The following is a 26,708-nucleotide window of genomic DNA, read 5'->3' on the forward strand; positions in this document are numbered from 1 at the left end:
CCCCCATCCCACATCCCAAACATCCACCCCCATCCCAAACCCCCACCCCATCCCAAACATCCACCCCCATCCCTAACATCCACCCCACATCCCAAACCCCCACCCCACATCCCAAACACCCATCCCCATCCCAAACCCCCATCCCCATCCCCAACCCACATCCACATCCCAAACATCCACCCCCATCCCAAACCCCCACCCCCATCCCAAACCCCCACCCCACATCCCAAACCCCCACCCCACATCCCAAACATCCACCCCCATCCCAAACCCCCACCCCACATCCCAAACATCCACCCCCATCCCAAACCCACATCCCACATCCCAAACATCCACCCCCATCCCAAACCCCCATCCCACATCCCAAACATCCACCCCCATCCCAAACCCCCATCCCCCATCCCAAACCCCCATCCCTATCCCAAACCCCCACCCCATCCCAAACATCCACCCCCATCCCTAACATCCACCCCACATCCCAAACCCCCACCCCCATCCCTAACATCCACCCCACATCCCAAACCCCCACCCCACATCCCAAACACCCATCCCCATCCCAAACCCCCATCCCCATCCCAAACCCACATCCACATCCCAAACATCCACCCCCATCCCAAACCCCCACCCCACATCCCAAACATCCACCCCCATCCCAAACCCCCACCCCACATCCCAAACATCCACCCCCATCCCAAACCCCCACCCCACATCCCAAACATCCACCCCCATCCCAAACCCCCACCCCACATCCCAAACCCCCACCCCACATCCAAACCCCCATCCCACCTCCGAACCTCCCATCCCCCATCCCAAACCCCCACCCCACATCCCAAACCCCCATCCCCTTCCCAAATTCCCTCCCCCATCCCAAACCTCCACCCTCATCCCAAATCCTCACCCCCATCCCATCCCACATCAACTCCAGCCTTCACCTCAAAAGCCTGTAGGCCTCAGGAGGTGGTGTATGGTGAGTGAGGTGGTGGGTGCTGGATAAAGCCACTGGATTAGCTGGGTTCTGCGGGAGTGTGAGAGTTAGGCTGTCTGACCACACATGTTTCTCTTGTTTTTCCCAGAGGAGTTTATATTGCAGCTGTCTTTTATCATAAAGATCATCTCCTGGTAACAAACGAAGATCAGATCCCGATGATGGAGATAGATGATTCCTGCTCCAGCTCCCTGATGCAGGATTTTCTGTGGTTCACAAAGGTTTGTGAAAACAGCCTCAGCGGGTTTTCTGAGATTTAGTCAGTTGTGGATCATTGATAGAATCTCAGCTCTGGACAGAAGGACATGGGTTCAGTGATTTGCGCACAATAATTACACTGCACTGTCAGAGGGTCAGTACTGAGGGAGTGCAGCACTGTCGGAGGGTCAGTACTGAGGGAGAATATTTACAAAACAAGTTGTTGTGATCTGGAATGTGCTGCCTGAAAGGTCAGTGGAAGCAAATTCAATTGTAACTTTCAAAATGAAATTAGAACAATAGTTGTACTGGGGAAATGTGCAGGATTATGGGGAGAATGGAGAATGAGTTGCATTAATTGGATAACTCTGAAAGAGCTGAGACAGAATATGGACTGCATGGTCTGCCACTGTGCTGTATCATTCTGTGATAGGGCTACAACTCAGCACACTGTGCTCCATGTAGGAGAAACACCAGTGACCCTATTCCAGCAGCAACCACAACATTAAAGTTTCTTTATTTCTTTCAGCTATCTTGTACATGGGAAGAGGTGAGGTGGCTGCGGCAGAACCTATCCATTTCCACATCCTCCTCCTCAGCCCTGCAGGCACGGCACAAGATGCTGAATGCAGTAACTCAATTACAGGTCAGTTCCAGGTCAGTGATGCTGGAGAGATGGAGGGATGGTCATTCGCACATGCTCTTCCAACATGCTACACCAAATTCTGCAGCTTTACCCAACCTGGTACTTAGCAGCAAGAGGCAATCCTACCCTGGGAGTGTTTGATGGGGATGGTGTAGAGGGAGGTTTACTCTGTATCTAACCCCGTGCTGCACCAGTCCTGGGAGTGTTTGATGGGGACAGTGTAGAGGGAGCTTTACTCTATGCTAACTGTTGGAGAGGGATGTAACCCCACTATTAAACAAGGGAGGAAGAGCTGTTAGTTTGATGTCAGTAGTAGGGAAATGTTAGAATCTATTATAAAGATTGTGATAACTGGACCTTAAGAAAGGAATGGTAAAATTAGGCAAAGTCAACATGGATTTATGAAAGTGAAATCATGTTTGACAAACATGTTGGAGGTTTTTTGAGGATGTTACTTGTAGCATAGATAAAGGTGAACCAGTGGATGTGGTCTATTTAGATTTTCAGAAGGCTTTTGAAAAGGTCCCATCCAGGAGATTAGTAAATATTATGTACAGTTTTGGTCTCCTTTCCTAAGAAAGATATACTTGCCATAGAGGGAGTGCAACAGAGGATCGCCAGATTAATCCCTGGGATGGAGGGATTGTCTGTGAGGAGAGATTGAGGAGACTGGGCTTCCTTCTCTAGAGTTTCGTAGCCTGAGAGGTGATCTCATAGAAACTTACAAAATTCTTACAGGGTGGGACAGGTGAATGTAGATAAGATGTTTCCCTTGGCTGGTGAATCTAGAGCCAGGAGTCATCATCTCAGGATGAGGGGCAGGCCATTTAGAACTGAGATGAAGAGAAATTTCTTTATTTGAACATGAACATATGAGTTAAGAGCAGGAGTAGGTCACTCAGCCCCTCGAGCCTGCTTCTTCATTCAATAAGACCATGGCTGATCTGAATGTAACCTCAACCCCACATTCCTACCTGCCCCCAATAACCTTTCAATCCCTTAATAATCAAGAATCTATCTACTTCTGCCTTAAAAATATTCAAAGACTCTTTTTTCACTGCCTTTTGAGGAAGAGGGTTTCAAAGATTCACGACCCTCTAAGAGAAAAAATTTCTCCTCATCTCTCTGTTAAATGAGCGATCCCTTATTTTTAAACAGTGACCCCTAGTTCTAGATTCTCCCACATGAGGAAACATCCTTTCCACATCCCCCCTCAGGATCTTAAAGATTTTAATCAAGTCACTTCTTAATCTTCTAAACTCCAGCAGATACAGGCCTAACCTGTCCAGCCTTTCCTCACAAGACAACCCATCCATTCCTCCTGTTAGTCTGGCAAACCTTCTCTGAACTGTTTCCAATGCACTTACATCTCTGAGCCTGGTGAATCTTTGGAATTCTCCATCCCAGAGGGCTGTGGGAGCTCAATCATTCAGCATGTTTAGGACAGAAATTGATAGATTTCTGGAGACTGACGACATTAAGGGATATAAGGATAGTGTGAGAAAGTGGCATTGAGGTAGATGATTAACCATGCACTAATTGAATGGTGGACCAGGCTTGACAGGCTGATTGCCCTACTCTTGATCCTATGTTCGTATGTTTTTTACCAAGGCATGTGTAGTGTCTGATCCCATTGAAAGCTTGGTGTCTCTCCAGTTGTCTGCTGAGCATACTGACCTATGTAATGGTATTCTGATGGAATACTTGATGTTCTGACAGAGTTCCCTGGCTGTAGCTCACTGCTGTATTGTCCTCCTATAGACATTACTTGGCACCCAGAACCTGGGCAGAGTTTACTATGAGCCCATCAAGGATCGACATGGAAATGTGCTGTTGGTGACGGTGAGGGAGCTGGAGAGTCAGCATTCATTCATCAATGGCAAGTGGATCCGGATCTGCAAGTTTCAAAGCCAAAGGAAGTCATTGTCCAGTCCAGAGGAACCAACAGCACTTGATGTGTTACTCATAACAATCCAGGTTTGTACCAAAATTCCAGTGTAGAGGGAGTTTTACTCTTATTTAACCCCGTGCTGTACCTGTCCTGGGAGTGTTTGATGGGGACAGTGTAGAGGGAACTTTACTCTGTATCTAACCCCGTGCTGTACCTGTCCTGGGAGTGTTTGATGGGGACGGTGTAGAGGGAGCGTTACTCTTTATCTAACCCTGTGCTGTCCCTGTCCTGGGAGTGTTTGATGGGGACAGTGTAGAGGGAACTTTACTCTGTATCTAACCCCGTGCTGTACCTGTCCTGGGAGTGTTTGATGGGGACAGTGTAGAGGGAGCTTTACTCTGTATCTAACCCCGTGCTGTACCTGTCCTGGGAGTGTTTGATGGGGACAGTGTAGAGGGAACTTTACTCTGTATCTAACCCCGTGCTGTACCTGCCCTGGGAGTGTTTGATGGGGACAGTGTAGAGGGAGCTTTACTCTGTATCTAACCCCGTGCTGTACCTGTCCTGGGAGTGTTTGATGGGGACGGTGTAGAGGGAACTTTACTCTGTATCTAATCCCGGGCTGTACCTGTCCTGGGAGTGTTTGGTGGGGACAGTGTAGAGGGAAGTTTACTCTGTATCTAACCCCGTGCTGTACCTGCCCTGGGAGTGTTTGATGGGGACGGTGTAGAGGGAACTTTACTCTGTATCTAACCCCGTGCTGTACCTGTCCTGGGAGTGTTTGGTGGGGACAGTGTAGAGGGAACTTTACTCTGTATCTAACCCCGTGCTGTACCTGTCCTGGGAGTGTTTGATGGGGACGGTGTAGAGGGAGCTTTACTCTGTATCTAAGCCCGTGCTATACCTGTGCTGAGAACTGGATCTTCTCATGCCCACCCTTGTACAATATGACGAGGATCTGCCTGGTGTGAAATGTATTCTGTGCTCCCTTCTTGTTATTTGTTATTTGCCTGTCCTCTACTATTTTCTAGTCATATCTCGCCATGAGTCCTTCATCTCAATTTCTCTTCAAACATTTTCAAGTCTGTTCATGCTGTGGGAGTGGTCAGTACTGATATTTTCTCTCCTGGTCTCTTGCAGGATGTCTTGTCGTACCACAGAAGGAGTCAGAAAAGATTGAACCCCGGGCTGTATTTGGGCTATTTGAAGCTGTGCAGTTCTGTCGATCAGATCAAGGTCCTAGTCCCATCCCGGATGCCCAACATGCTTTGCCATGTTAAGGTTCGCGATAACAGCAATGTTTCCAGGTAGGACAACTTGTCTGACCTCCTGTCAAACTGTCCTGTATCAATCAGAGCTGCAAAATTACCCCTTCTCCGCCTCACAATTGTTTGTCCAATTCCAGGCCAGCTGAGTAATTTAAATCTCCTGGAATCTGAACCCTTATTTTCAATGCATGCCTGTGATTAGTGCCAGGATTTCATTTTTAACGCTATTTGATTATAATATATTCTGGTAATGTTATCAACCTCTGCACATTTCAGCTGAAATCCTAAAAGAACCTTTCTGGGACATTATGTGCCTCGTCTACCAACAACGTTCTTGGTTATGGTCACCTCATCGCTACCGACTGATTTTTAATAATGCAGCAGCAAAATAACAAATCCTGAACATCTATTGTAGAGAAGGACAGAGAGGTGGGGGAGGGGGGAGGGGCTGGGTGTGTAGAGAGGGGTGTATATGGGGGTCAGGGCGCATTTGTTGGGGGAGGGCAGGGGGTGTGGGAAGAATGAAAGACGTGCGGGGGAAAGAGAAAGTTTGTGGGGGATTGGAGAGCTTCTGAGGGGTGTGTGGGGGTGGGGAGGGTGTGTGGGGGTGGGGTGGGGGTGGGGTGGGGGTGGGGAGGCTGTGTGGGGGTGGGGAGGGTGTGTGGGGGTGGGGACAGTGTGTGGGGGTGGGGAGGGTGTGTGGGGGTGGGGTGGGGGTGGGGTGGGGGTGGGGAGGCTGTGTGGGGGTGGGGAGGGTGTGTGGGGGTGGGGAGGGTGTGTGGGGGTGGGGTGGGGGTGGGGTGGGTGTGTGGGGGTGGGGAGGGTGTGTGGGGGTGGGGAGGTGTGTGGGGGTGGGGTGGGGGTGGGGAGGGTGTGTGGGGGTGGGGTGGGGGTGGGGTGGGGGTGGGGAGGCTGTGTGGGGGTGGGGAGGGTGTGTGGGGGTGGGGAGGGTGTGTGGGGGTGGGGTGGGGGTGGGGTGGGGGTGGGGAGGGTGTGTGGGGGTGGGGTGGGGGTGGGGTGGGGGTGGGGAGGGTGTGTGGGGGTGGGGAGGGTGTGTGGGGGTGGGGTGGGGGTGGGGAGGGTGTGTGGGGGTGGGGAGGGTGTGTGGGGGTGGGGAGGGTGTGTGGGGGTGGGGTGGGGGTGGGGAGGGTGTGTGGGGGGTGGGGACAGTGTGTGGGGGTGGGGACAGTGTGTGGGGGTGGGGTGGGGGTGGGGAGGGTGTGTGGGGGTGGGGTGGGGGTGGGGAGGGTGTGTGGGGGTGGGGACAGTGTGTGGGGGTGGGGTGGGTGTGGTGGGGGTGGGGAGGGTGTGTGGGGGTGGGGAGGGTGTGGTGGGGGTGGGGAGGGTGTGTGGGGGTGGGGAGGGTGTGGTGGGGGTGGGGAGGGTGTGGTGGGGGTGGGGAGGGTGTGTGGGGGTGGGGAGGGTGTGTGGGGGTGGGGACAGTGTGTGGGGGTGGGGAGGGTGTGGTGGGGGGTGGGGACAGTGTGTGGGGGTTGGGGAGGGTGTGTGGGGGTGGGGAGGGTGTGTGGGGGTGGGGAGGGTGTGTGGGGGTGGGGAGGGTGTGGTGGGGGTGGGGACAGTGTGTGGGGGTTGGGAGGGTGTGTGGGGGTGGGGTGGGGGTGTGGGGGTGGGGAGGGTGTGGTGGGGGTGGGGACGGTGTGTGGGGGTGGGGAGGGTGTGTGGGGGTGGGGAGGGTGTGTGGGGGTGGGGAGGGTGTGGTGGGGGTGGGGACAGTGTGTGGGGGTGGGGAGGGTGTGTGGGGGTGGGGAGGGTGTGTGGGGGTGGGGAGGGTGTGGTGGGGGTGGGGACAGTGTGTGGGGGTGGGGAGGGTGTGTGGGGGTGGGGACAGTGTGTGGGGGTGGGGAGGGTGTGTGGGGGTGGGGAGGGTGTGTGGGGGTGGGGAGGGTGTGTGGGGGTGGGGACAGTGTGTGGGGGTGGGGAGGGTGTGTGGGGGTGGGGAGGGTGTGTGGGGGTGGGGAGGGTGTGTGGGGGTGGGGAGAGTGTGGTGGGGGTGGGGACGGTGTGTGGGGGTGGGGAGGGTGTGTGGGGGTGGGGGAGGGTGTGTGGGGGTGGGGAGAGTGTGTGGGGGTGGGGACAGTGTGTGGGGGTGGGGAGGGTGTGTGGGGGTGGGGAGGGTGTGTGGGGGTGGGGAGAGTGTGTGGGGGTGGGGACAGTGTGTGGGGGTGGGGAGGGTGTGTGGGGGTGGGGAGGGTGTGGTGGGGGTGGGGAGGGTGTGGTGGGGGTGGGGAGGGTGTGTGGGGGTGGGGAGGGTGTGTGGGGGTGGGGAGGGGGTGGGGAGAGTGTGTGGGGGTGGGGAGGGTGTGTGGGGGTGGGGACAGTGTGTGGGGGTGGGGAGGGTGTGTGGGGGTGGGGAGAGTGTGTGGGGGTGGGGAGGGTGTGTGGGGGTGGGGAGAGTGTGTGGGGGTGGGGAGGGTGTGTGGGGGTGGGGAGGGTGTGGTGGGGGTGGGGAGGGTGTGGTGGGGGTGGGGAGGGTGTGTGGGGGTGGGGATGGTGTGTGGGGGTGGGGACAGTGTGTGGGGGTGGGGAGGGTGTGTGGGGGTGGGGACATTGTGTGGGGGTGGGGAGGGTGTGTTGGGGATGGGGAGGGTGTGTGGGGGTGGGGAGGTTGTGTGGGGGTGGGGAGGGTGTGTGGGGGTGGGGACAGTGTGTGGGGGTGGGGAGGGTGTGTGGGGGTGGGGACATTGTGTGGGGGTGGGGAGGGTGTGTTGGGGATGGGGTGGGTGTGTGGGGTGGGGAGAGTGTGTGGGGGTGGGGAGGGTGTGTGGGGGTGGGGAGGGTGTGTGGGGGTGGGGACAGTGTGTGGGGGTGGGGAGGGTGTGGTGGGGGTGGGGAGGGTGTGTGGGGGTGGGGTGGGGGTGGGGACAGTGTGTGGGGGTGGGGAGGGTGTGGTGGGGGTGGGGAGGGTGTGTGGGGGTGGGGTGGGGGTGGGGACAGTGTGTGGGGGTGGGGCGGGTGTGTTGGGGATGGGGAGGGTGTGTGGGGGGTGGGGAGGGGGTGTGGAGAGTGTGTGGGGGGTGGGGAGGGTGTGTGAGGGGTGGGGGAGGGTGTGTGGGGGGTGTGGTGGGGGTGGGGAGGGTGTGTGGGGGTGGGGAGGGTGTGTGGGGGTGGGGACAGTGTGTGGGGGTGGGGCTGGGTGTGTTGGGGATGGGGAGGGTTGTGGTGGGGGTGGGGAGGGTGTGTGGGGGTGGGGAGGGGGTGTGGAGAGTGTGTGGGGGTGGGGAGGGTGTGTGAGGGTGGGGAGGGTGTGTGGGGGTGTGGTGGGGGTGGGGAGGGTGTGTGGGGGTGGGGAGGGTGTGTGGGGGTGGGGACAGTGTGTGGGGGTGGGGAGGTTGTGTGGGGGTGGGGAGAGTGTGTGGGGGTGGGGAGGGTGTGTGGGGGTGGGGAGGGTGTGTGGGGGTGGGGACAGTGTGTGGGGGTGGGGAGGGTGTGTGGGGGTGGGGAGGGTGTGTGGGGGTGGGGACAGTGTGTGGGGGTGGGGAGGGTGTGTGGGGGTGGGGAGGGTGTGTGGGGGTGGGGACAGTGTGTGGGGGTGGGGAGGGTGTGTGGGGGTGGGGACAGTGTGTGTGGGTGGGGGTGGGGTGGGTGTGGTGGGGTTGATCCCCTGGCTTGATGGTTTTGGTAAACTGGGGGTTACGCTGGTCTGTGAGGTTACAGATTGTGGTTGAGTCCAATTCTGCTGCTGCTGATGGCCCACAGCACCTCATGGATACCCAGGCTTGAGTTGCTAGATCTGTTTGAAATCTATCCCATTTAGCACGGTGGTAATGCCACACAACACGATGGAGGGTATCCTCAATGTGAAGACAGCATTTTGTCTTCGCATGGACTGTGTGGTGGTCACTCCTACAGATACTGTCATGGACAGATGCATCTGCAGCAGGCAGGTTAGTGAGGATGAGGTCAAGTATGTTTTTCCCTCTTGTTGGTTCCCTCACCACCTGCCGCAGACCCAGTCTCATGGCTGTGTCCTTTAGGACGCGGCCAGCTCAGTCAGTAGTGGTGCTACCGAGCCACTCTTGGTGATGGACATTGAAGACACCCACCCAGAGTACATTCTGCGCCCTTGTCACCCTCAGTGCTTCCTCCAAGTGGTATTCAACATGGAGGTGGGGTGGTATGTGGTAATCAGCAGGAGGTTTCCTTGCCTGTGTTTGACCTGATGCCATGAGACTTCATGGGTTCTGGAGTTGATGTTGTGGACTCCCAGGGCAACTCCCTCCTGACTGTATACGACTGTGCCCCCACTTCTGCTGGGTCTGTCCTGCCAGTGGGACAGGACCTGCCCAGGGATGGGTATGCTGGTGTTTAGGACGTTATCTGTAAGGTATGATTCCATGAGGATGACTATGTCAGGCTGTTGCTTGACTAGTCTGTGAGACAGCTCTCCCAATTTTGGCACAAGCCCCTATATGTTACTAAGGAGGACATTGCAGAGTCGACAGGGCTGGGTTTGCTGTTGTCCTTTCCAGTGTGTAGGTCAATGCCGGGTGGTCCTTTCATTCCTTTTTATTGACCTTTTAGCGGTTTGGTACAACTGTGTGGCTTGCCAGACCATTTCAGAGGGGATTAAGAGTCAACCACATTACTGCGAATCTGGAGTTACATGTAGGCCAGACTAGGTAAGGATGGCAGATTTCCTTCCCTAAAAAACATTAGTGAACCAGATGGGTTTTTACAACAATCGTCATTGGTTTCATAGTCATCATTAAACTTTAATTCCAGATTTTAAAAAGAAATTATTGGATTTGCACCTGGGTCCCTAGAGCATTACATTACCCTGGGTCTCTGGATCACTAGTCCAGTGAGAATACCACTACGCACCACTTTGCACAGGTTGAACTGCTATCCATTGGAGTTTAGAAAAATGAGAGGTGATGTTTTAAGATCCTGAGGGGACTTGACAGGGTGGATGCTAAAGGGATGTTTTCCCTTGTGGGAGAGACTAGAACGAGGGGATAGTTTAAATATAAAGGGTCTCCCATTGAGGATGGTGATGAGAATATGTGTCTCTCTGAGGCTTATTAGTCTCTGGAATTCTGTCCCCCAGAGTGGTGGATGCTGGGTGATTGAATCTTTTTACGGCTGGGTTGACAGATTTTTGGTTAACCAGGAGTCAAAGGGCATAGGGGGCATACAGGAATGTGGAGCTGAGGCCACAGAAAGATCAGCCATGATCTTATCAAATGGCAGAGCAGGCTCGAGGGGCCGAATGGCCTACTCCTGCTCCTAATTGGCATGTTCATGTGGAGATGTGAGTCAATAAGGAAAATCTGTTTCTAATGTGGAGGGATATGCTGAGGGTAATCGGCAAACAATGCAGAGGGAGAGGTGAGGAGTGTTTTTTATGCAGCAAGATCTGGAAGGCACTACATCAAAGGCAGGTGGTGCAACCGGAATCAATAATAACGTTTAAAACAGAATAGGATAAAAAATTGCAGGGCCTTGGAGAAAGAGTAGGGGGAGTGGGAATAACTCTTTCGAAGAGTTAGCGAAGGCACAATGGAACAGGTGGGCTCTGGTGATTCCATGTATCTCTAGCTGTATTTGTGCATCTTTAAATATTTCTTTCCTGCAGGGAAGACTGGGAGTGGGTGCAGAGGATGTCGGATCCTGACTTACTGAGTGCTGAGGCGGAGACAGCAAATACACAGACTGCACTTTTCTTCCAACTGCAAACAGCTGTCAAAGCTTTGCTGAAATACATAAACCTACCGATACAGCAGGTAGCGTCATCACAAGGATCAGCCTCACAATCGCAGAGACACTGTCACTCACAGCACATTCAAGGGGAGCCTGATCGCAGAGGTGGGGTGTGGGGTGGTCAGCTGGGGGGAACATTCACATGACAGCGAGTAACACTCTGATATAACTCACACCCCTCACTGTAACACTCTGATATAGCCCGCACCCTTCACTGCAACAATCTGATATACCCCGCACCCCTCACTGTAACACTCTGATATACCCCACACCCCTCACTGTAACACTCTGATATACCCCACACCCCTCACTGTAACACTCTGATATACCCCACACCCCTCACTGTAACACTCTGATACACCCCACACCCCTCACTGTAACACTGATATAACCCACACCCCTCACTGTAACACTCTGCTATACACCACACCCCTCACTGTAACACTGATATACCCCACAACCCTCACTGTGACACTCTGATATACCCCACACCCCTCAATGTAAAACTCTGATATACCCCACACCCCTCACTGTAACACTCTGATATACCCCACACCCCTCACTGTAACACTGATATACCCCATACCCCTCACTGTAACACACTGAAATACCCCACACCCCTCACTGTAACACTGATATACGCCACACCCCTCAATGTAAAACACTGATACACCCTACACCCCTCACTGTAACACTGATATACCCCATACCCCTCACTGTAACACACTGATACACCCCACACCCCCTCTGTAACACTGATATACCCCATACCCCTCACTGTAACAAACTGATACACCCCACACCCCTCAATGTAACACTGATATACACCAAACCTCTCAATATAACACTCTGATACACCGCAAACCCCTCACTGTAACACTGATATACCCCACATCCCTCACTGTAACACTCTGATATACCCCACACCCCTCACTGTAACACTGATATACCTCACACACCTTACTGTAACACCCTGATATACCCCACAACCCTCACAGTAACACTCTGATATGCCCCACACCCCTCACTGTAACACTCTGATATATCCCACACCCCTCACAGTAACACTGATATAACCCACACCTCTCACTGTAACACTCTGATATAACCCACACCCCTCACTGTAACACTCTCCGGTATACCGTAAACCCCTCACTGTAACACTGATATGCCAAACCACCCCTCACTGTGACAGTCTGAGATACCCCACACCCCTCAATGTAACACTCTGATATACCCCACACCCCTCACTGTAACACTCTGATATACCCCACACCCCTCACTGTAACAATGATATACCCCATACCCCTCACTGTAACACACTGATAAACCCCACACCCCTCACTGTAACACTGATATACCCCACAACCCTCACTGAAACACACTGATACACCCCACACCCCTCACTGTAACACTGATATACCACATACCCCTCACTGTAAAACACTGATACACCCCACACCCCCCACTTTAGCACTGATATACCCCATACCCCTCACTGTAACAAACTGATACACCCCACACCCCTCACTGTAACACTGATATACACCAAACCTCTCAATGTAACACTCTGATACACCCCACACCCCTCACTGTAACACTGATATACCCCATACCCCACACTGTAACACACTGATACACCCCACACCCCTCACTGTAACACTGATATACCACACACCCCTCACTGTAACACTCTGATATACCCCACACCCCTCACTGTAACACTCTGATATACCACACACCTCTCACTGTAACACTCTGATATACCCCACACCTCTCACTGTAACACTCTGATATACCCCACACCTCTCACAGTAACACTCTGATATAACCCACACCCCTCACTGTAACACTCTGATATACCCCACACCCCTCACTGTAACACTGATATTCACCACACACCTTACTGTAACACCCTGATATACCCCACAACCCTCACTGTAACACTCTGATATATCCCAAACCCCCCACTGTAACACTGATATACCCCACAACCCACACTGTAACACTCTGATATGCCCCACACCCCTCACTGTAACACTCTGATATATCCCACACCCCTCACTGTAACACTGATATAACCCACACCCCTCACTGTAACACTGATATACCCCACACCCCTCACTGTAACACACTGATATACCCCACACCCCTCACTGTAACACTCTGATATAGCCCACAACCCTCACTGTAACACTCTGATATACCCCACACCTCTCACTGTAAAACTCTGATATACCCCACACCTCTCACGGTCACACTCTGATATACACCACACCCCTCACTGTAACACTCTGATATACCCCACACCCCTCACTGTAACACTGATATACCGCACACCCCTTACTGTAACACCATGATATACACCACAACCCTTACTGTAACACACTGATATACCGCACACCCCTCACTGTAACACTGATATAACCCACACCCCTCACTGTAACACTCTGATATATCCCACACCCCTCACTGTAACACTCTGATATACCCCACACCCCTCACTGTAACACTCTGATATACCCCACACCCCTCACTGTAACAATGATATACACCATACCCCTCACTGTAACACACTGATAAACCCCACACCCCTCACTGTAACACTGATATACCCCACAACCCTCACTGTAACACACTGATACACCCCACACCCCTCACTGTAACACTGATATAACCCATACCCCTCACTGTAAAACACTGATACACCCCACACCCCCCACTTTAGAACTGATATACCCCATACCCCTCACTGTAACAAACTGATACACCCCACACCCCTCACTGTAACACTGATATACACCAAACCTCTCAATGTAACACTCTGATAAAGCCCACACCCCTCACGGTAACACTGATATACCCCATACCCCTCACTGTAACAAACTGATACACCCGACACCCCTCACTGTAACAATCTGATATACCCCACACCCCTCACTGTAACACTCTGATATACCACACACCTATCACTGTAACACTCTGATATATCCCACACCCCTCACTGTAACACTCTGATATACCCCACACCTCTCACTGTAACGCTCTGATATACCCCACACCTCTCACTGTAACACTCTGATATACCCCACACCCCTCACTGGAACACACTGATATACCCCACACCCTCACTGTAACACTGATATACACCACACACCTTACTGTAACACCCTGATATACCCCACAACCCTCACTGTAACACTCTGATATATCCCAAACCCCCCACTGTAACACTGATATACCCCACACCCCTCACTGTAACACTCTGATATGCCCCACACCCCTCACTGTAACACTCTGATATACCCCACACCCCTCACTGTAACACTCTGATATACCCCACACCCCTCACTGTAACACTCTGATATACCCCACACATCTCACTGTAACACTCTGATATACCCTACACCCCTCACTGTAACACTCTGATATACCCCACACCCCTCACTGTAACACTCTGATATACCCCACAAACCTCACTGTTTCACTCTGATATACCCCACACCCCTCACTGTAACACTGATATACCCACACCCCTCACTGTAACACTCTGATATACCCCACACTCCTCACTGTAACACTGATATACCCCACACCCCTCACTGAAACACACTGATATACCCCACACCCCTCACTGTAACACTCTGATATACCCCACAACCCTCACTGTTTCACTCTGATATACCTCACATCTCTCACTGTAAAACTCTGATATACCCCACACCTCTCACTGTAACACTCTGATATACCCCACACCCCTCACTGTAACACTCTGATATACCCCACACCCCTCACTGTAACACTGATATACCCCTCACACCTTACTGTAACACCCTGATATACCCCACAACCCTCACTGTAACACTCTGATATACCCCACACCCCTCACTGTAACACTGATATACCCCACACCCCTCACTGTAACACTCTGATATATCCCACACCCCTCACTGTAACACACTGATATACCCCACAACCCTCACTGTAACAATCTGATATATCCCACACCCCTCACTGTAACACAATGATATAACCCAAACCCCTCACAGTAACATTCTGATATATCCCACACCCCTCACTGTAACAAACTGATATACCCCACACCTCTCACTGTAACACTCTGATATAACCCACACCCCTCACTGTAACACTCTGATACACACCTCACCCCTCACTGTAACACTGATATACCCCACACCCCTCACTGTATCACTCTGATATACACCACACCTCTCACTGTAACACTCTGATATACCCCACACCCCTCACTGTAACACTCTGATATACCACACACCTCTCACTGTAACACTCTGATATACCCCACACCTCTCACTGTAACACTCTGATATACCCCACACCTCTCACAGTAACACTCTGATATAACCCACACCCCTCACTGTAACACTCTGATATACCCCACACCCCTCACTGTAACACTGATATTCACCACACACCTTACTGTAACACCCTGATATACCCCACAACCCTCACTGTAACACTCTGATATATCCCAAACCCCCCACTGTAACACTGATATACCCCACAACCCACACTGTAACACTCTGATATGCCCCACACCCCTCACTGTAACACTCTGATATATCCCACACCCCTCACTGTAACACTGATATAACCCACACCCCTCACTGTAACACTGATATACCCCACACCCCTCACTGTAACACACTGATATACCCCACACCCCTCACTGTAACACTCTGATATAGCCCACAACCCTCACTGTAACACTCTGATATACCCCACACCTCTCACTGTAAAACTCTGATATACCCCACACCTCTCACGGTCACACTCTGATATACACCACACCCCTCACTGTAACACTCTGATATACCCCACACCCCTCACTGTAACACTGATATACCGCACACCCCTTACTGTAACACCATGATATACACCACAACCCTTACTGTAACACACTGATATACCGCACACCCCTCACTGTAACACTGATATAACCCACACCCCTCACTGTAACACTCTGATATATCCCACACCCCTCACTGTAAAACTCTGATATATCCCACACCCCTCACTGTAAAACTCTGATATACCCCACACCCCTCAATGTAACACTCTGATATACCCCACACCCCTCACTGTAACACTCTGATATACCCCACACCCCTCACTGTAACAATGATATACACCATACCCCTCACTGTAACACACTGATAAACCCCACACCCCTCACTGTAACACTGATATACCCCACAACCCTCACTGTAACACACTGATACACCCCACACCCCTCACTGTAACACTGATATAACCCATACCCCTCACTGTAAAACACTGATACACCCCACACCCCCCACTTTAGAACTGATATACCCCATACCCCTCACTGTAACAAACTGATACACCCCACACCCCTCACTGTAACACTGATATACACCAAACCTCTCAATGTAACACTCTGATAAAGCCCACACCCCTCACGGTAACACTGATATACCCCATACCCCTCACTGTAACACACTGATACACCCCACACCCCTCACTGTAACACTCTGATATACCCCACACCCCTCACTGTAACACTCTGATATACCACACACCTATCACTGTAACACTCTGATATATCCCACACCCCTCACTGTAACACTCTGATATACCCCACACCTCTCACTGTAACGCTCTGATATACCCCACACCTCTCACTGTAACACTCTGATATACCCCACACCCCTCACTGTAACACACTGATATACCCCACACCCCTCACTGTAACACTGATATACACCACACACCTTACTGTAACACCCTGATATACCCCACAACCCTCACTGTAACACTCTGATATATCCCAAACCCCCCACTGTAACACTGATATACCCCACACCCCTCACTGTAACACTCTGATATGCCCCACACCCCTCACTGTAACACTCTGATATACCCCACACCCCTCACTGTAACACTCTGATATACCCCACACCCCTCACTGTAACACTCTGATATACCCTACACCCCTCACTGTAACACTCTGATATACCCCACACCCCTCACTGTAACACTCTGATATACCCCACAAACCTCACTGTTTCACTCTGATATACCCCACACCCCTCACTGTAACACTGATATACCCACACCCCTCACTGTAACACTCTGATATACCCCACACTCCTCACTGTAACACTGATATACCCCACACCCCTCACTGAAACACACTGATATACCCCACACCCCTCACTGTAACACTCTGATATACCCCACAACCCTCACTGTTTCACTCTGATATACCTCACATCTCTCACTGTAAAACTCTGATATACCCCACACCTCTCACTGTAACACTCTGATATACCCCACACCCCTCACTGTAACACTCTGATATACCCCACACCCCTCACTGTAACACTGATATACCCCTCACACCTTACTGTAACACCCTGATATACCCCACAACCCTCACTGTAACACTCTGATATACCCCACACCCCTCACTGTAACACTGATATACCCCACACCCCTCACTGTAACACTCTGATATATCACACACCCATCACTGTAACACACTGATATACCCCACAACCCTCACTGTAACAATCTGATATATCCCACACCCCTCACTGTAACACAATGATATAACCCAAACCCCTCACAGTAACACTCTGATATATCCCACACCCCTCACTGTAACAAACTGATATACCCCACACCTCTCACTGTAACACTCTGATATAACCCACACCCCTCACTGTAACACTCTGATACACACCTCACCCCTCACTGTAACACTGATATACCCCACACCCCTCACTGTATCACTCTGATATACACCACACCTCTCACTGTAACACTCTGATATACCCCACACCCCTCACTGTAACACTCTGATATACCACACACCTCTCACTGTAACACTCTGATATACCCCACACCTCTCACTGTAACACTCTGATATACCCCACACCTCTCACAGTAACACTCTGATATAACCCACACCCCTCACTGTAACACTCTGATATACCCCACACCCCTCACTGTAACACTGATATTCACCACACACCTTACTGTAACACCCTGATATACCCCACAACCCTCACTGTAACACTCTGATATATCCCAAACCCCCACTGTAACACTGATATACCCCACAACCCACACTGTAACACTCTGATATGCCCCACACCCCTCACTGTAACACTCTGATATATCCCACACCCCTCACTGTAACACTGATATAACCCACACCCCTCACTGTAACACTGATATACCCCACACCCCTCACTGTAACACACTGATATACCCCACACCCCTCACTGTAACACTCTGATATAGCCCACAACCCTCACTGTAACACTCTGATATACCCCACACCTCTCACTGTAAAATTCTGATATACCCCACACCTCTCACGGTCACACTCTGATATACACCACACCCCTCAATGTAACACTCTGATATACCCCACACCCCTCACTGTAACACTGATATACCGCACACCCCTTACTGTAACACCATGATATACACCACAACCCTTACTGTAACACACTGATATACCGCACACCCCTCACTGTAACACTGATATAACCCACACCCCTCACTGTAACACTCTGATATATCCCACACCCCTCACTGTAAAACTCTGATATATCCCACACCCCTCACTGTAAAACTCTGATATACCCCACACCCCTCAATGTAACACTCTGATATACCCCACACCCCTCACTGTAACACTCTGATATACCCCACACCCCTCACTGTAACAATGATATACACCATACCCCTCACTGTAACACACTGATAAACCCCACACCCCTCACTGTAACACTGATATACCCCACAACCCTCACTGTAACACACTGATACACCCCACACCCCTCACTGTAACACTGATATAACCCATACCCCTCACTGTAAAACACTGATACACCCCACACCCCCCACTTTAGAACTGATATACCCCATACCCCTCACTGTAACAAACTGATACACCCCACACCCCTCACTGTAACACTGATATACACCAAACCTCTCAATGTAACACTCTGATAAAGCCCACACCCCTCACGGTAACACTGATATACCCCATACCCCTCACTGTAACCACTGATACTACCCCACACCCCTCACTGTAACACTCTGATATACCCCACACCCCTCACTTTAACACTCTGATATACCACACACCTATCACTGTAACACTTTGATATATCCCACACCCCTCACTGTAACACCTGATATACCCCACACCTCTCACTGTAACACTCTGATAAACCACACATCCCTCACTGTAACTCTCTGATATACTCCACACACCTCACTGTAACACACTGATATACCCCAAACCCCTCACTGTAACACTGATATACACCACACACCTTACTGTAACACCCTGATATACCCCACAACCCTCACTGTAACACTCTGATATATCCCAAACCCCCCACTGTAACACTCTGATATACCCCACACCCCTCACTGTAACACTCTGATATGCCCCACACCCCTCACTGTAACACTCTGATATACCCCACACCCCTCACTGTAACACTCTGATATACCCCACACCCTCCACTCTAACACGCTTATGTACCCTACACCCCTCACTGTAACACTCTGATATACCCCACACCGCTCACTGTAACACTGATATTCACCACACACCTTACTGTAACACCCTGATATACCCCACAACCCTCACTACAACACTCTGATATAACGCACACCACACTGTAACACTGATATACCCCACAACCCTCACTGTAACACTCTGATATATCCCACACCCCTCACTGTAACACTCTGATATATCCCACACCCCTCACTGTAACACTGAGATAAACCCCACACCCCTCACTGTAACACTGATATACCCCACACCCCTCACTGTAACACACTGATATACCCCACACCCCTCACTGTAACACTCTGATAGACCCCACACCCCCCACTGTAACACTCTGATATACCCCGCACCTCTCACTGTAAAATTCTGATATACCCCCACACCTCTCACGGTCACACTCTGATATACACCACACCCCTCAATGTAACACTCTGATATACCCCACACCCCTCACTGTAACACTGATATACCGCACACCCCTTACTGTAACACCATGATATACACCACAACCCTTACTGTAACACACTGATATACCGCACACCCCTCACTGTAACACTGATATAACCCACACCCCTCACTGTAACACTCTGATATATCCCACACCCCTCACTGTAAAACTCTGATATATCCCACACCCCTCACTGTAAAACTCTGATATACCCCACACCCCTCAATGTAACACTTGATATACCCCACACCCCTCACTGTAACACTCTGATATACCCCACACCCTCACTGTAACAATGATATAACCCATACCCCTCACTGTAACACACTGATAAACCCCACACCCCTCACTGTAACACTGATATACCCACAACCCCTCACTGTAACACACTGATACACCCCACACCCCTCACTGTAACACTGATATAACCCAAACCCCTCACTGTAAAACACTGATACACCCCACACCCCCACTTTAGAACTGATATACCCCATACCCCTCACTGTAACAAACTGATAAACCCCACACCCTCACTGTAACACTGATATACACCAAACCTCTCAATGTAACACTCTGATAAAGCCCACACCCCTCACGGTAACACTGATATACCCCATACCCCTCACTGTAACACACTGATACACCCCACACCCCTCACTGTAACACTCTGATATACCCCCCACCCCTCACTGTAACACTCTGATATACCCCAAACCCCTCACTGTAACACTGATATACCCCACACCCCTCACTGTGACAATCTGATATACCCCACACCCCTCAATGTAACACTCTGATATACCCCACACCCCTCACTGTAACACTCTGATATACCCCACACCCCTCACTGTAACAATGATATACCCCATACCCCTCACTGTAACACACTGATAAACCCCACACCCCTCACTGTAACACTGATACACCCCACACCCCTCACTGTAACACTGATATACCACATACCCCTCACTGTAAAACACTGATACACCCCACACCCCCCACTTTAGCACTGATATACCCCATACCCCTCACTGTAACAAACTGATACACCCCACACCCTCACTGTAACACTGATATACACCAAACCTCTCAATGTAACACTCTGATACACCCCACACCCCTCACTGTAACACTGATATACCCCATACCCCACACTGTAACACACTGATACACCCCACACCCCTCACTGTAACACTGATATACCACACACCCCTCACTGTAACACTCTGATATACCCCACACCCCTCACTGTAACACTCTGATATACCACACACCTCTCACTGTAACACTCTGATATACCCCACACCTCTCACTGTAACACTCTGATATACCCCACACCCCAAAGTAACACTCTGATATAACCCACACCCCTCACAGTAACACTCTGATATACCCCACACCCCTCACTGTAACACTGATATTCACCACACACCTTACTGTAACACCTGATATACCCCACAACCCTCACTGTAACACTCTGATATATCCCAAAACCCCCCACTGTAACACTGATATACCCCACAACCCACACTGTAACACTCTGATATGCCCCACACCCCTCACTGTAACACTCTGATATATCCCACACCCCTCACTGTAACACTGATATAACCCACACCCCTCACTGTAACACTGATATACCCCACACCCCTCACTGTAACACACTGATATACCCCACACCCCTCACTGTAACACTCTGATATAGCCCACAACCCCTCACTGTAACACTCTGATATACCCCACACCTCTCACTGTAAAACTCTGATATACCCCACACCTGTCACGGTCACACTCTGATATACACCACACCCCTCACTGTAACACTCTGATATACCCCACACCCCTCACTGTAACACTGATATACCGCACACCCCTTACTGTAACACCATGATATACACCACAACCCTTACTGTAACACACTGATATACCGCACACCCCTCACTGTAACACTGATATAACCCACACCCCTCACTGTAACACTCTGATATATCCCACACCCCTCACTGTAACACTCTGATATACCCCACACCCCTCACTGTAACACTCTGATATACCCCCACACCCCTCACTGTAACACTGATATACGCCCACTACCCCTCACTGTAACACTCTGATATACCCCACACCCCTCACTGTAAACACTGATATACCCCACAACCCCTCACTGTAACACACTGATACACCCCACACCCCCTCACTGTAACAACTGATATACCCCACAACCCTCACTGTAACACTCCTGATACATCCCCACACTCCCTCACTTGTAAACACTGATATACCCCACACCCCTCACTGTAACAACCGATATACCCCACACCCCCTCACTTGTAACACTCTGATATACACCACACACCTCACTGTAACACTCTGATATAGCACTAACACCCCTCACTGTAACACTGATATACCCCAAACCCTCACTGTAACACTCTGATATACCCCACACCCCTCACCTGTAACAATCTGATAACCCCACACCCCTCACTGTAACACTCTGATATATCCACACACCTCTCACTGTAACACACTGATATACCCCACAACCTCTCACTGTAACACTCTGATTATACCCCCACACCTCTCACTGTAACGCTCTGATATTACCCCACACCTCTCACTGTAACACTCTGATATACCCCACACCCCTCACTGTAACACACTGACATACCCCACAAGTCACTGTAACACTGATATACACCAAACACCTCAATCTAACACTCTGATATATCCCACAACCCTCTCTGTAACACTCTGATATCTCCCACACCGCTCACTGTAACACTGATATACCCCCACACCCCTCACTCTAACGCTCTGATATGCCCCCACACCCCTCACTGTAACACTCTGATATACCCACACCCCTCACTGTAACACTCTGATATACCCCACACCCTCACTGTAACACTCTGATATAACCCCACACATCTCACTGTAACACTCTGATATACCCTACACCCCTCACTGTAACACTCTGATATACCCCACACCCCTCACTGTAACACTCTGATATACCCCACAAACCTCACTGTTTCACTCTGATATACCCCACACCCGTCACTGTAACACTGATATACCCACACCCCTCACTGTAACACTCTGATATACCCCACACTCCTCACTGTAACACTGATATACCCCACACCCCTCACTGAAACACACTGATATACCCCACACCCCTCACTGTAACACTCTGATATACCCCACAACCCTCACTGTTTCACTCTGATATACCTCACATCTCTCACTGTAAAACTCTGATATACCCCACACCTCTCACTGTAACACTCTGATATACCCCACACCCCTCACTGTAACACTCTGATATACCCCACACCCCTCACTGTAACACTATGATATACCCCACACCCCTTACTGTAACATCCTGCTATACCCCACAACCCTCACTGTAACACTGATATACCCCACACCCCTCACTGTAACACTCTGATATACCCCACACCCCTCACTGTAACATCCTGATATACCCCACAACCCTCACTGTAACACTCTGAGATACCCCCACACCCTCACCGTAACACAATGATATAACCCAACACCCCTCACTGTAACACTCTGATATATCTCACACCCCTCACTGTAACACTCTGATACCCCACACCCCTCACTGTAACACTCTGATATACCACACAAACCTCACTGTAACACTCTGATATACACCACACCCCTCACTGTAACACTGATATACCCCACACCCCTCACTGTAACACTCTGATATACCCCACACCCCTCACTGTAACACTCTGATATACACACACCCCTCACTGTAACACTCTGATATACCACACACGCCTCACTGTAACACTCTGATATACCCCACACCCTCACTGTAACACTCTGATATACCGCACAACCCTCACTGTAACACTCTGATATAACCCACACCCCTCACTGTAACACTCTGATATACCCCACACCCCTCACTGTAACACTGATAGACCCCACACTTCTCACTGTAACACTCTGATATACCCCACACCCCTCACTGTAACACTGATATACCCCACTCCACTCACTGTAACACTGATATACCCCACACCCCTCACTGTAACACTGATATACCACACACCCCTCACTGTAACACTCTGATATACCCCACACCCCTCACTGTAACACTCTGATATACCCCACCCCCCTCACTGTAACACTCTGATATACCCCACACCCTCACTGTAACACTCTGATATACCCCACACCTCTCACTGTAACACTCTGATATAACCCACACCACTCACTGTAACAATCGGTTTATACCTCACACCCCTCACTGGAACACTGATATGTCCCAAACACCTCACTGTAACACTCTGATATACCCCACACCCTCAATGTAACACACTGATATACTCCACACCCCTCACTGTAACACTGATATACCCCACAACCCTCACTGTAACACTCTGATATGCACCACACCACTCACTGTAACACTCTGATATATCCCACACCCCTCACTGTAACACTGATATACCCCACACCCCTCACTGTAACACTGATATACCCCACACCCCTCACTGTAACACTCTGATATACCCACACCCCTCACTGTAACACTCTGATATAGCCCACAACCCTCACTGTAACACTCTGATATACCCACCACCTCTCACTGTAAAACTCTGATATACCCCACACCTCACACGGTCAACACTCTGATATACACCACACCCCTCACTGTAACACTCTGATATACCCACACCCCTCACTGTAACACTGATATACCGCCACACCCCTTACTGTAACACCATGATATACACCACAACCCTTACTGTAACACACTGATATACCGCACACCCCTCACTGTAACTCTGATATAACCCCACACCCCTCACTGTAACACTCTGATATATTCAACACCCCTCACTGTAACACTCTGATATACCCCACACCCCTCACTGTAACACTCTGATATACCCCACACCCTCACTGTAACAATGATATAACCCATACCCCCTCACTGTAACACACTGATAAACCCCACACCCCTCACTGTAACACTGATATACCGCACAACCCCTCACTGTAACACACTGATATACCCCACACCCCTCACTGTAACACTGATATAACCCACACCCCTCACTGTAAAACTCTGATACACCCCACACCCCTCACTTAACACTGATATACCCACACCCCTCACTGTAACAACTGATATACCCCACACCCTCACTGTAACTCTGATATACCACAAACCCCTCACTGTAACACTCTGATATACCCCACACCCCTCACTGTAACACTGATATACCACACACCACTCACTGTAACACTCTGATATACCCCACACCCCTCACTGTAACACTGATATACCCACACCCCTCACTGTAACACTCTGATATACCCACACACCCTCACTGTAACACTCTGATATACCCCACACCCTCACTGTAACACTCTGATATACCCCACACCCCTCACTGTAACACTCTGATATACCCACACCCTCACTGTAACACTCTGATATACCCCACACCCCTCACTGTAAACACTGATATACCCACACCCTCACTGTAACACTGATATACCCCACACCCCTCACTGTAACACTCTGATATACCCCACAACCCTCACTGTAACACTCTGATATACCCAAAACCCCCACTGTAACACTGATATACCCCACACCCCTCACTGTAACACTCTGATATACCCCACACCCCTCACTGTAACACTCTGATATACCCCACACACCCTCACTGTAACACTCTGATATACCCCACACACCCTCACTGTAACACTCTGATATACCCCACACATCCTCACTGTAACACTCTGATATACCCGACACCACTCACTGTAACAGTCTGATATACACCACACACCTCAATCTAACACTCTGATATACCCCACAACCTCACTGTAACACTCTGATATACCCCACACCCCTCACTGTAACACTGATATACCGCACAACCCTCACTGTAACACTCTGATATACCCCACACCCTCACTGTAACACTGATATACCCCACACCCCTCACTGTAACACTCTGATATACCCCACACCCCTCACTGTAACACTCTGATATACCCCACAACCCTCACTGTAACACTCTGATATACCCCACATCCCTCACTGTAACACTCTGATATACCCGACACTCCCTCACTGTAACACATTGATATACCCCACACCCTCCCACTGTAAAACACTGATATACCCCACACCCCTCACTGGAACACTGATATGTCCCAAACACCTCACTGTAACACTCTGATATACCCCACAACCCTCACTATAACACTCTGATATACCCGACAACCCTCACTGTAACACTGATATACCCACACCCCTCACTGTAACACTCTGATATATCCCACACCCCTCACTGTAACACTCTGATATACCCCACACCCTCACTGTAACACTCTGATATATCCCACACCCTCACTGTAACACTCTGATATACCCCACACCCTCACTGTAACACTCTGATATACCACACCCCTCACTGTAACACTCTGATATACCCCACACCCTCACTGTAACACTCTGATATAACCCACACCCCTCACTGTAACACTCTGATATACCCACACCCCTCACTGTAACACTGATATACCCACACCCCTCACTTTAACACCCTGATATACCCCACACCCCTCACTGTTACAGTCTGATATACCCCACAAACATCACTGTAACACTCTGATATACCACACACCCTCACTGTAACACTCTGATATACCCCACGCCCTCACTGTAACACTCTGATATACCCCACACCCCTCACTGTAACACTCTGATATACCCACACCCCTCACTGTAACACTCTGATATACCCACACCCCTCACTGTAACACTGATATAACCCCACTCCTCACTGTAACACTCTGAAATATCCCACACCCCTCACTGTAACACTCTGATAAATCCCACACCCCTCACTTTAACACTGATATACCGCACACCCTCACT

At 50.6% G+C, this 26,708-nt stretch overlaps 1 protein-coding gene across 1 annotated transcript in view; it reads left to right on the plus strand.

The window, feature by feature from the left end:
• LOC121275214 (ankyrin repeat and fibronectin type-III domain-containing protein 1-like) overlaps nucleotides 1–10,732 on the plus strand; it is a gene marked incomplete at both ends in the record, with an annotated part of 56,909 nt that extends 46,177 nt beyond the window's left edge. Inside the window, 5 exons of the mRNA XM_041182640.1 lie at nucleotides 1,074–1,206; nucleotides 1,713–1,829; nucleotides 3,591–3,806; nucleotides 4,861–5,027; nucleotides 10,585–10,732. Coding sequence (XP_041038574.1) covers nucleotides 1,074–1,206; nucleotides 1,713–1,829; nucleotides 3,591–3,806; nucleotides 4,861–5,027; nucleotides 10,585–10,732 — 781 coding nt within the window. The remainder of the gene's footprint in view (nucleotides 1–1,073; nucleotides 1,207–1,712; nucleotides 1,830–3,590; nucleotides 3,807–4,860; nucleotides 5,028–10,584) is intronic.
• Between the last annotated feature and the right edge of the window lie 15,976 nt (nucleotides 10,733–26,708).

The sequence above is a fragment of the Carcharodon carcharias genome, unplaced genomic scaffold, assembly GCF_017639515.1.
Source record: "Carcharodon carcharias isolate sCarCar2 unplaced genomic scaffold, sCarCar2.pri scaffold_905_ctg1, whole genome shotgun sequence".
In the NCBI taxonomy this organism is placed as follows: Eukaryota; Metazoa; Chordata; class Chondrichthyes; order Lamniformes; family Lamnidae; genus Carcharodon; species Carcharodon carcharias.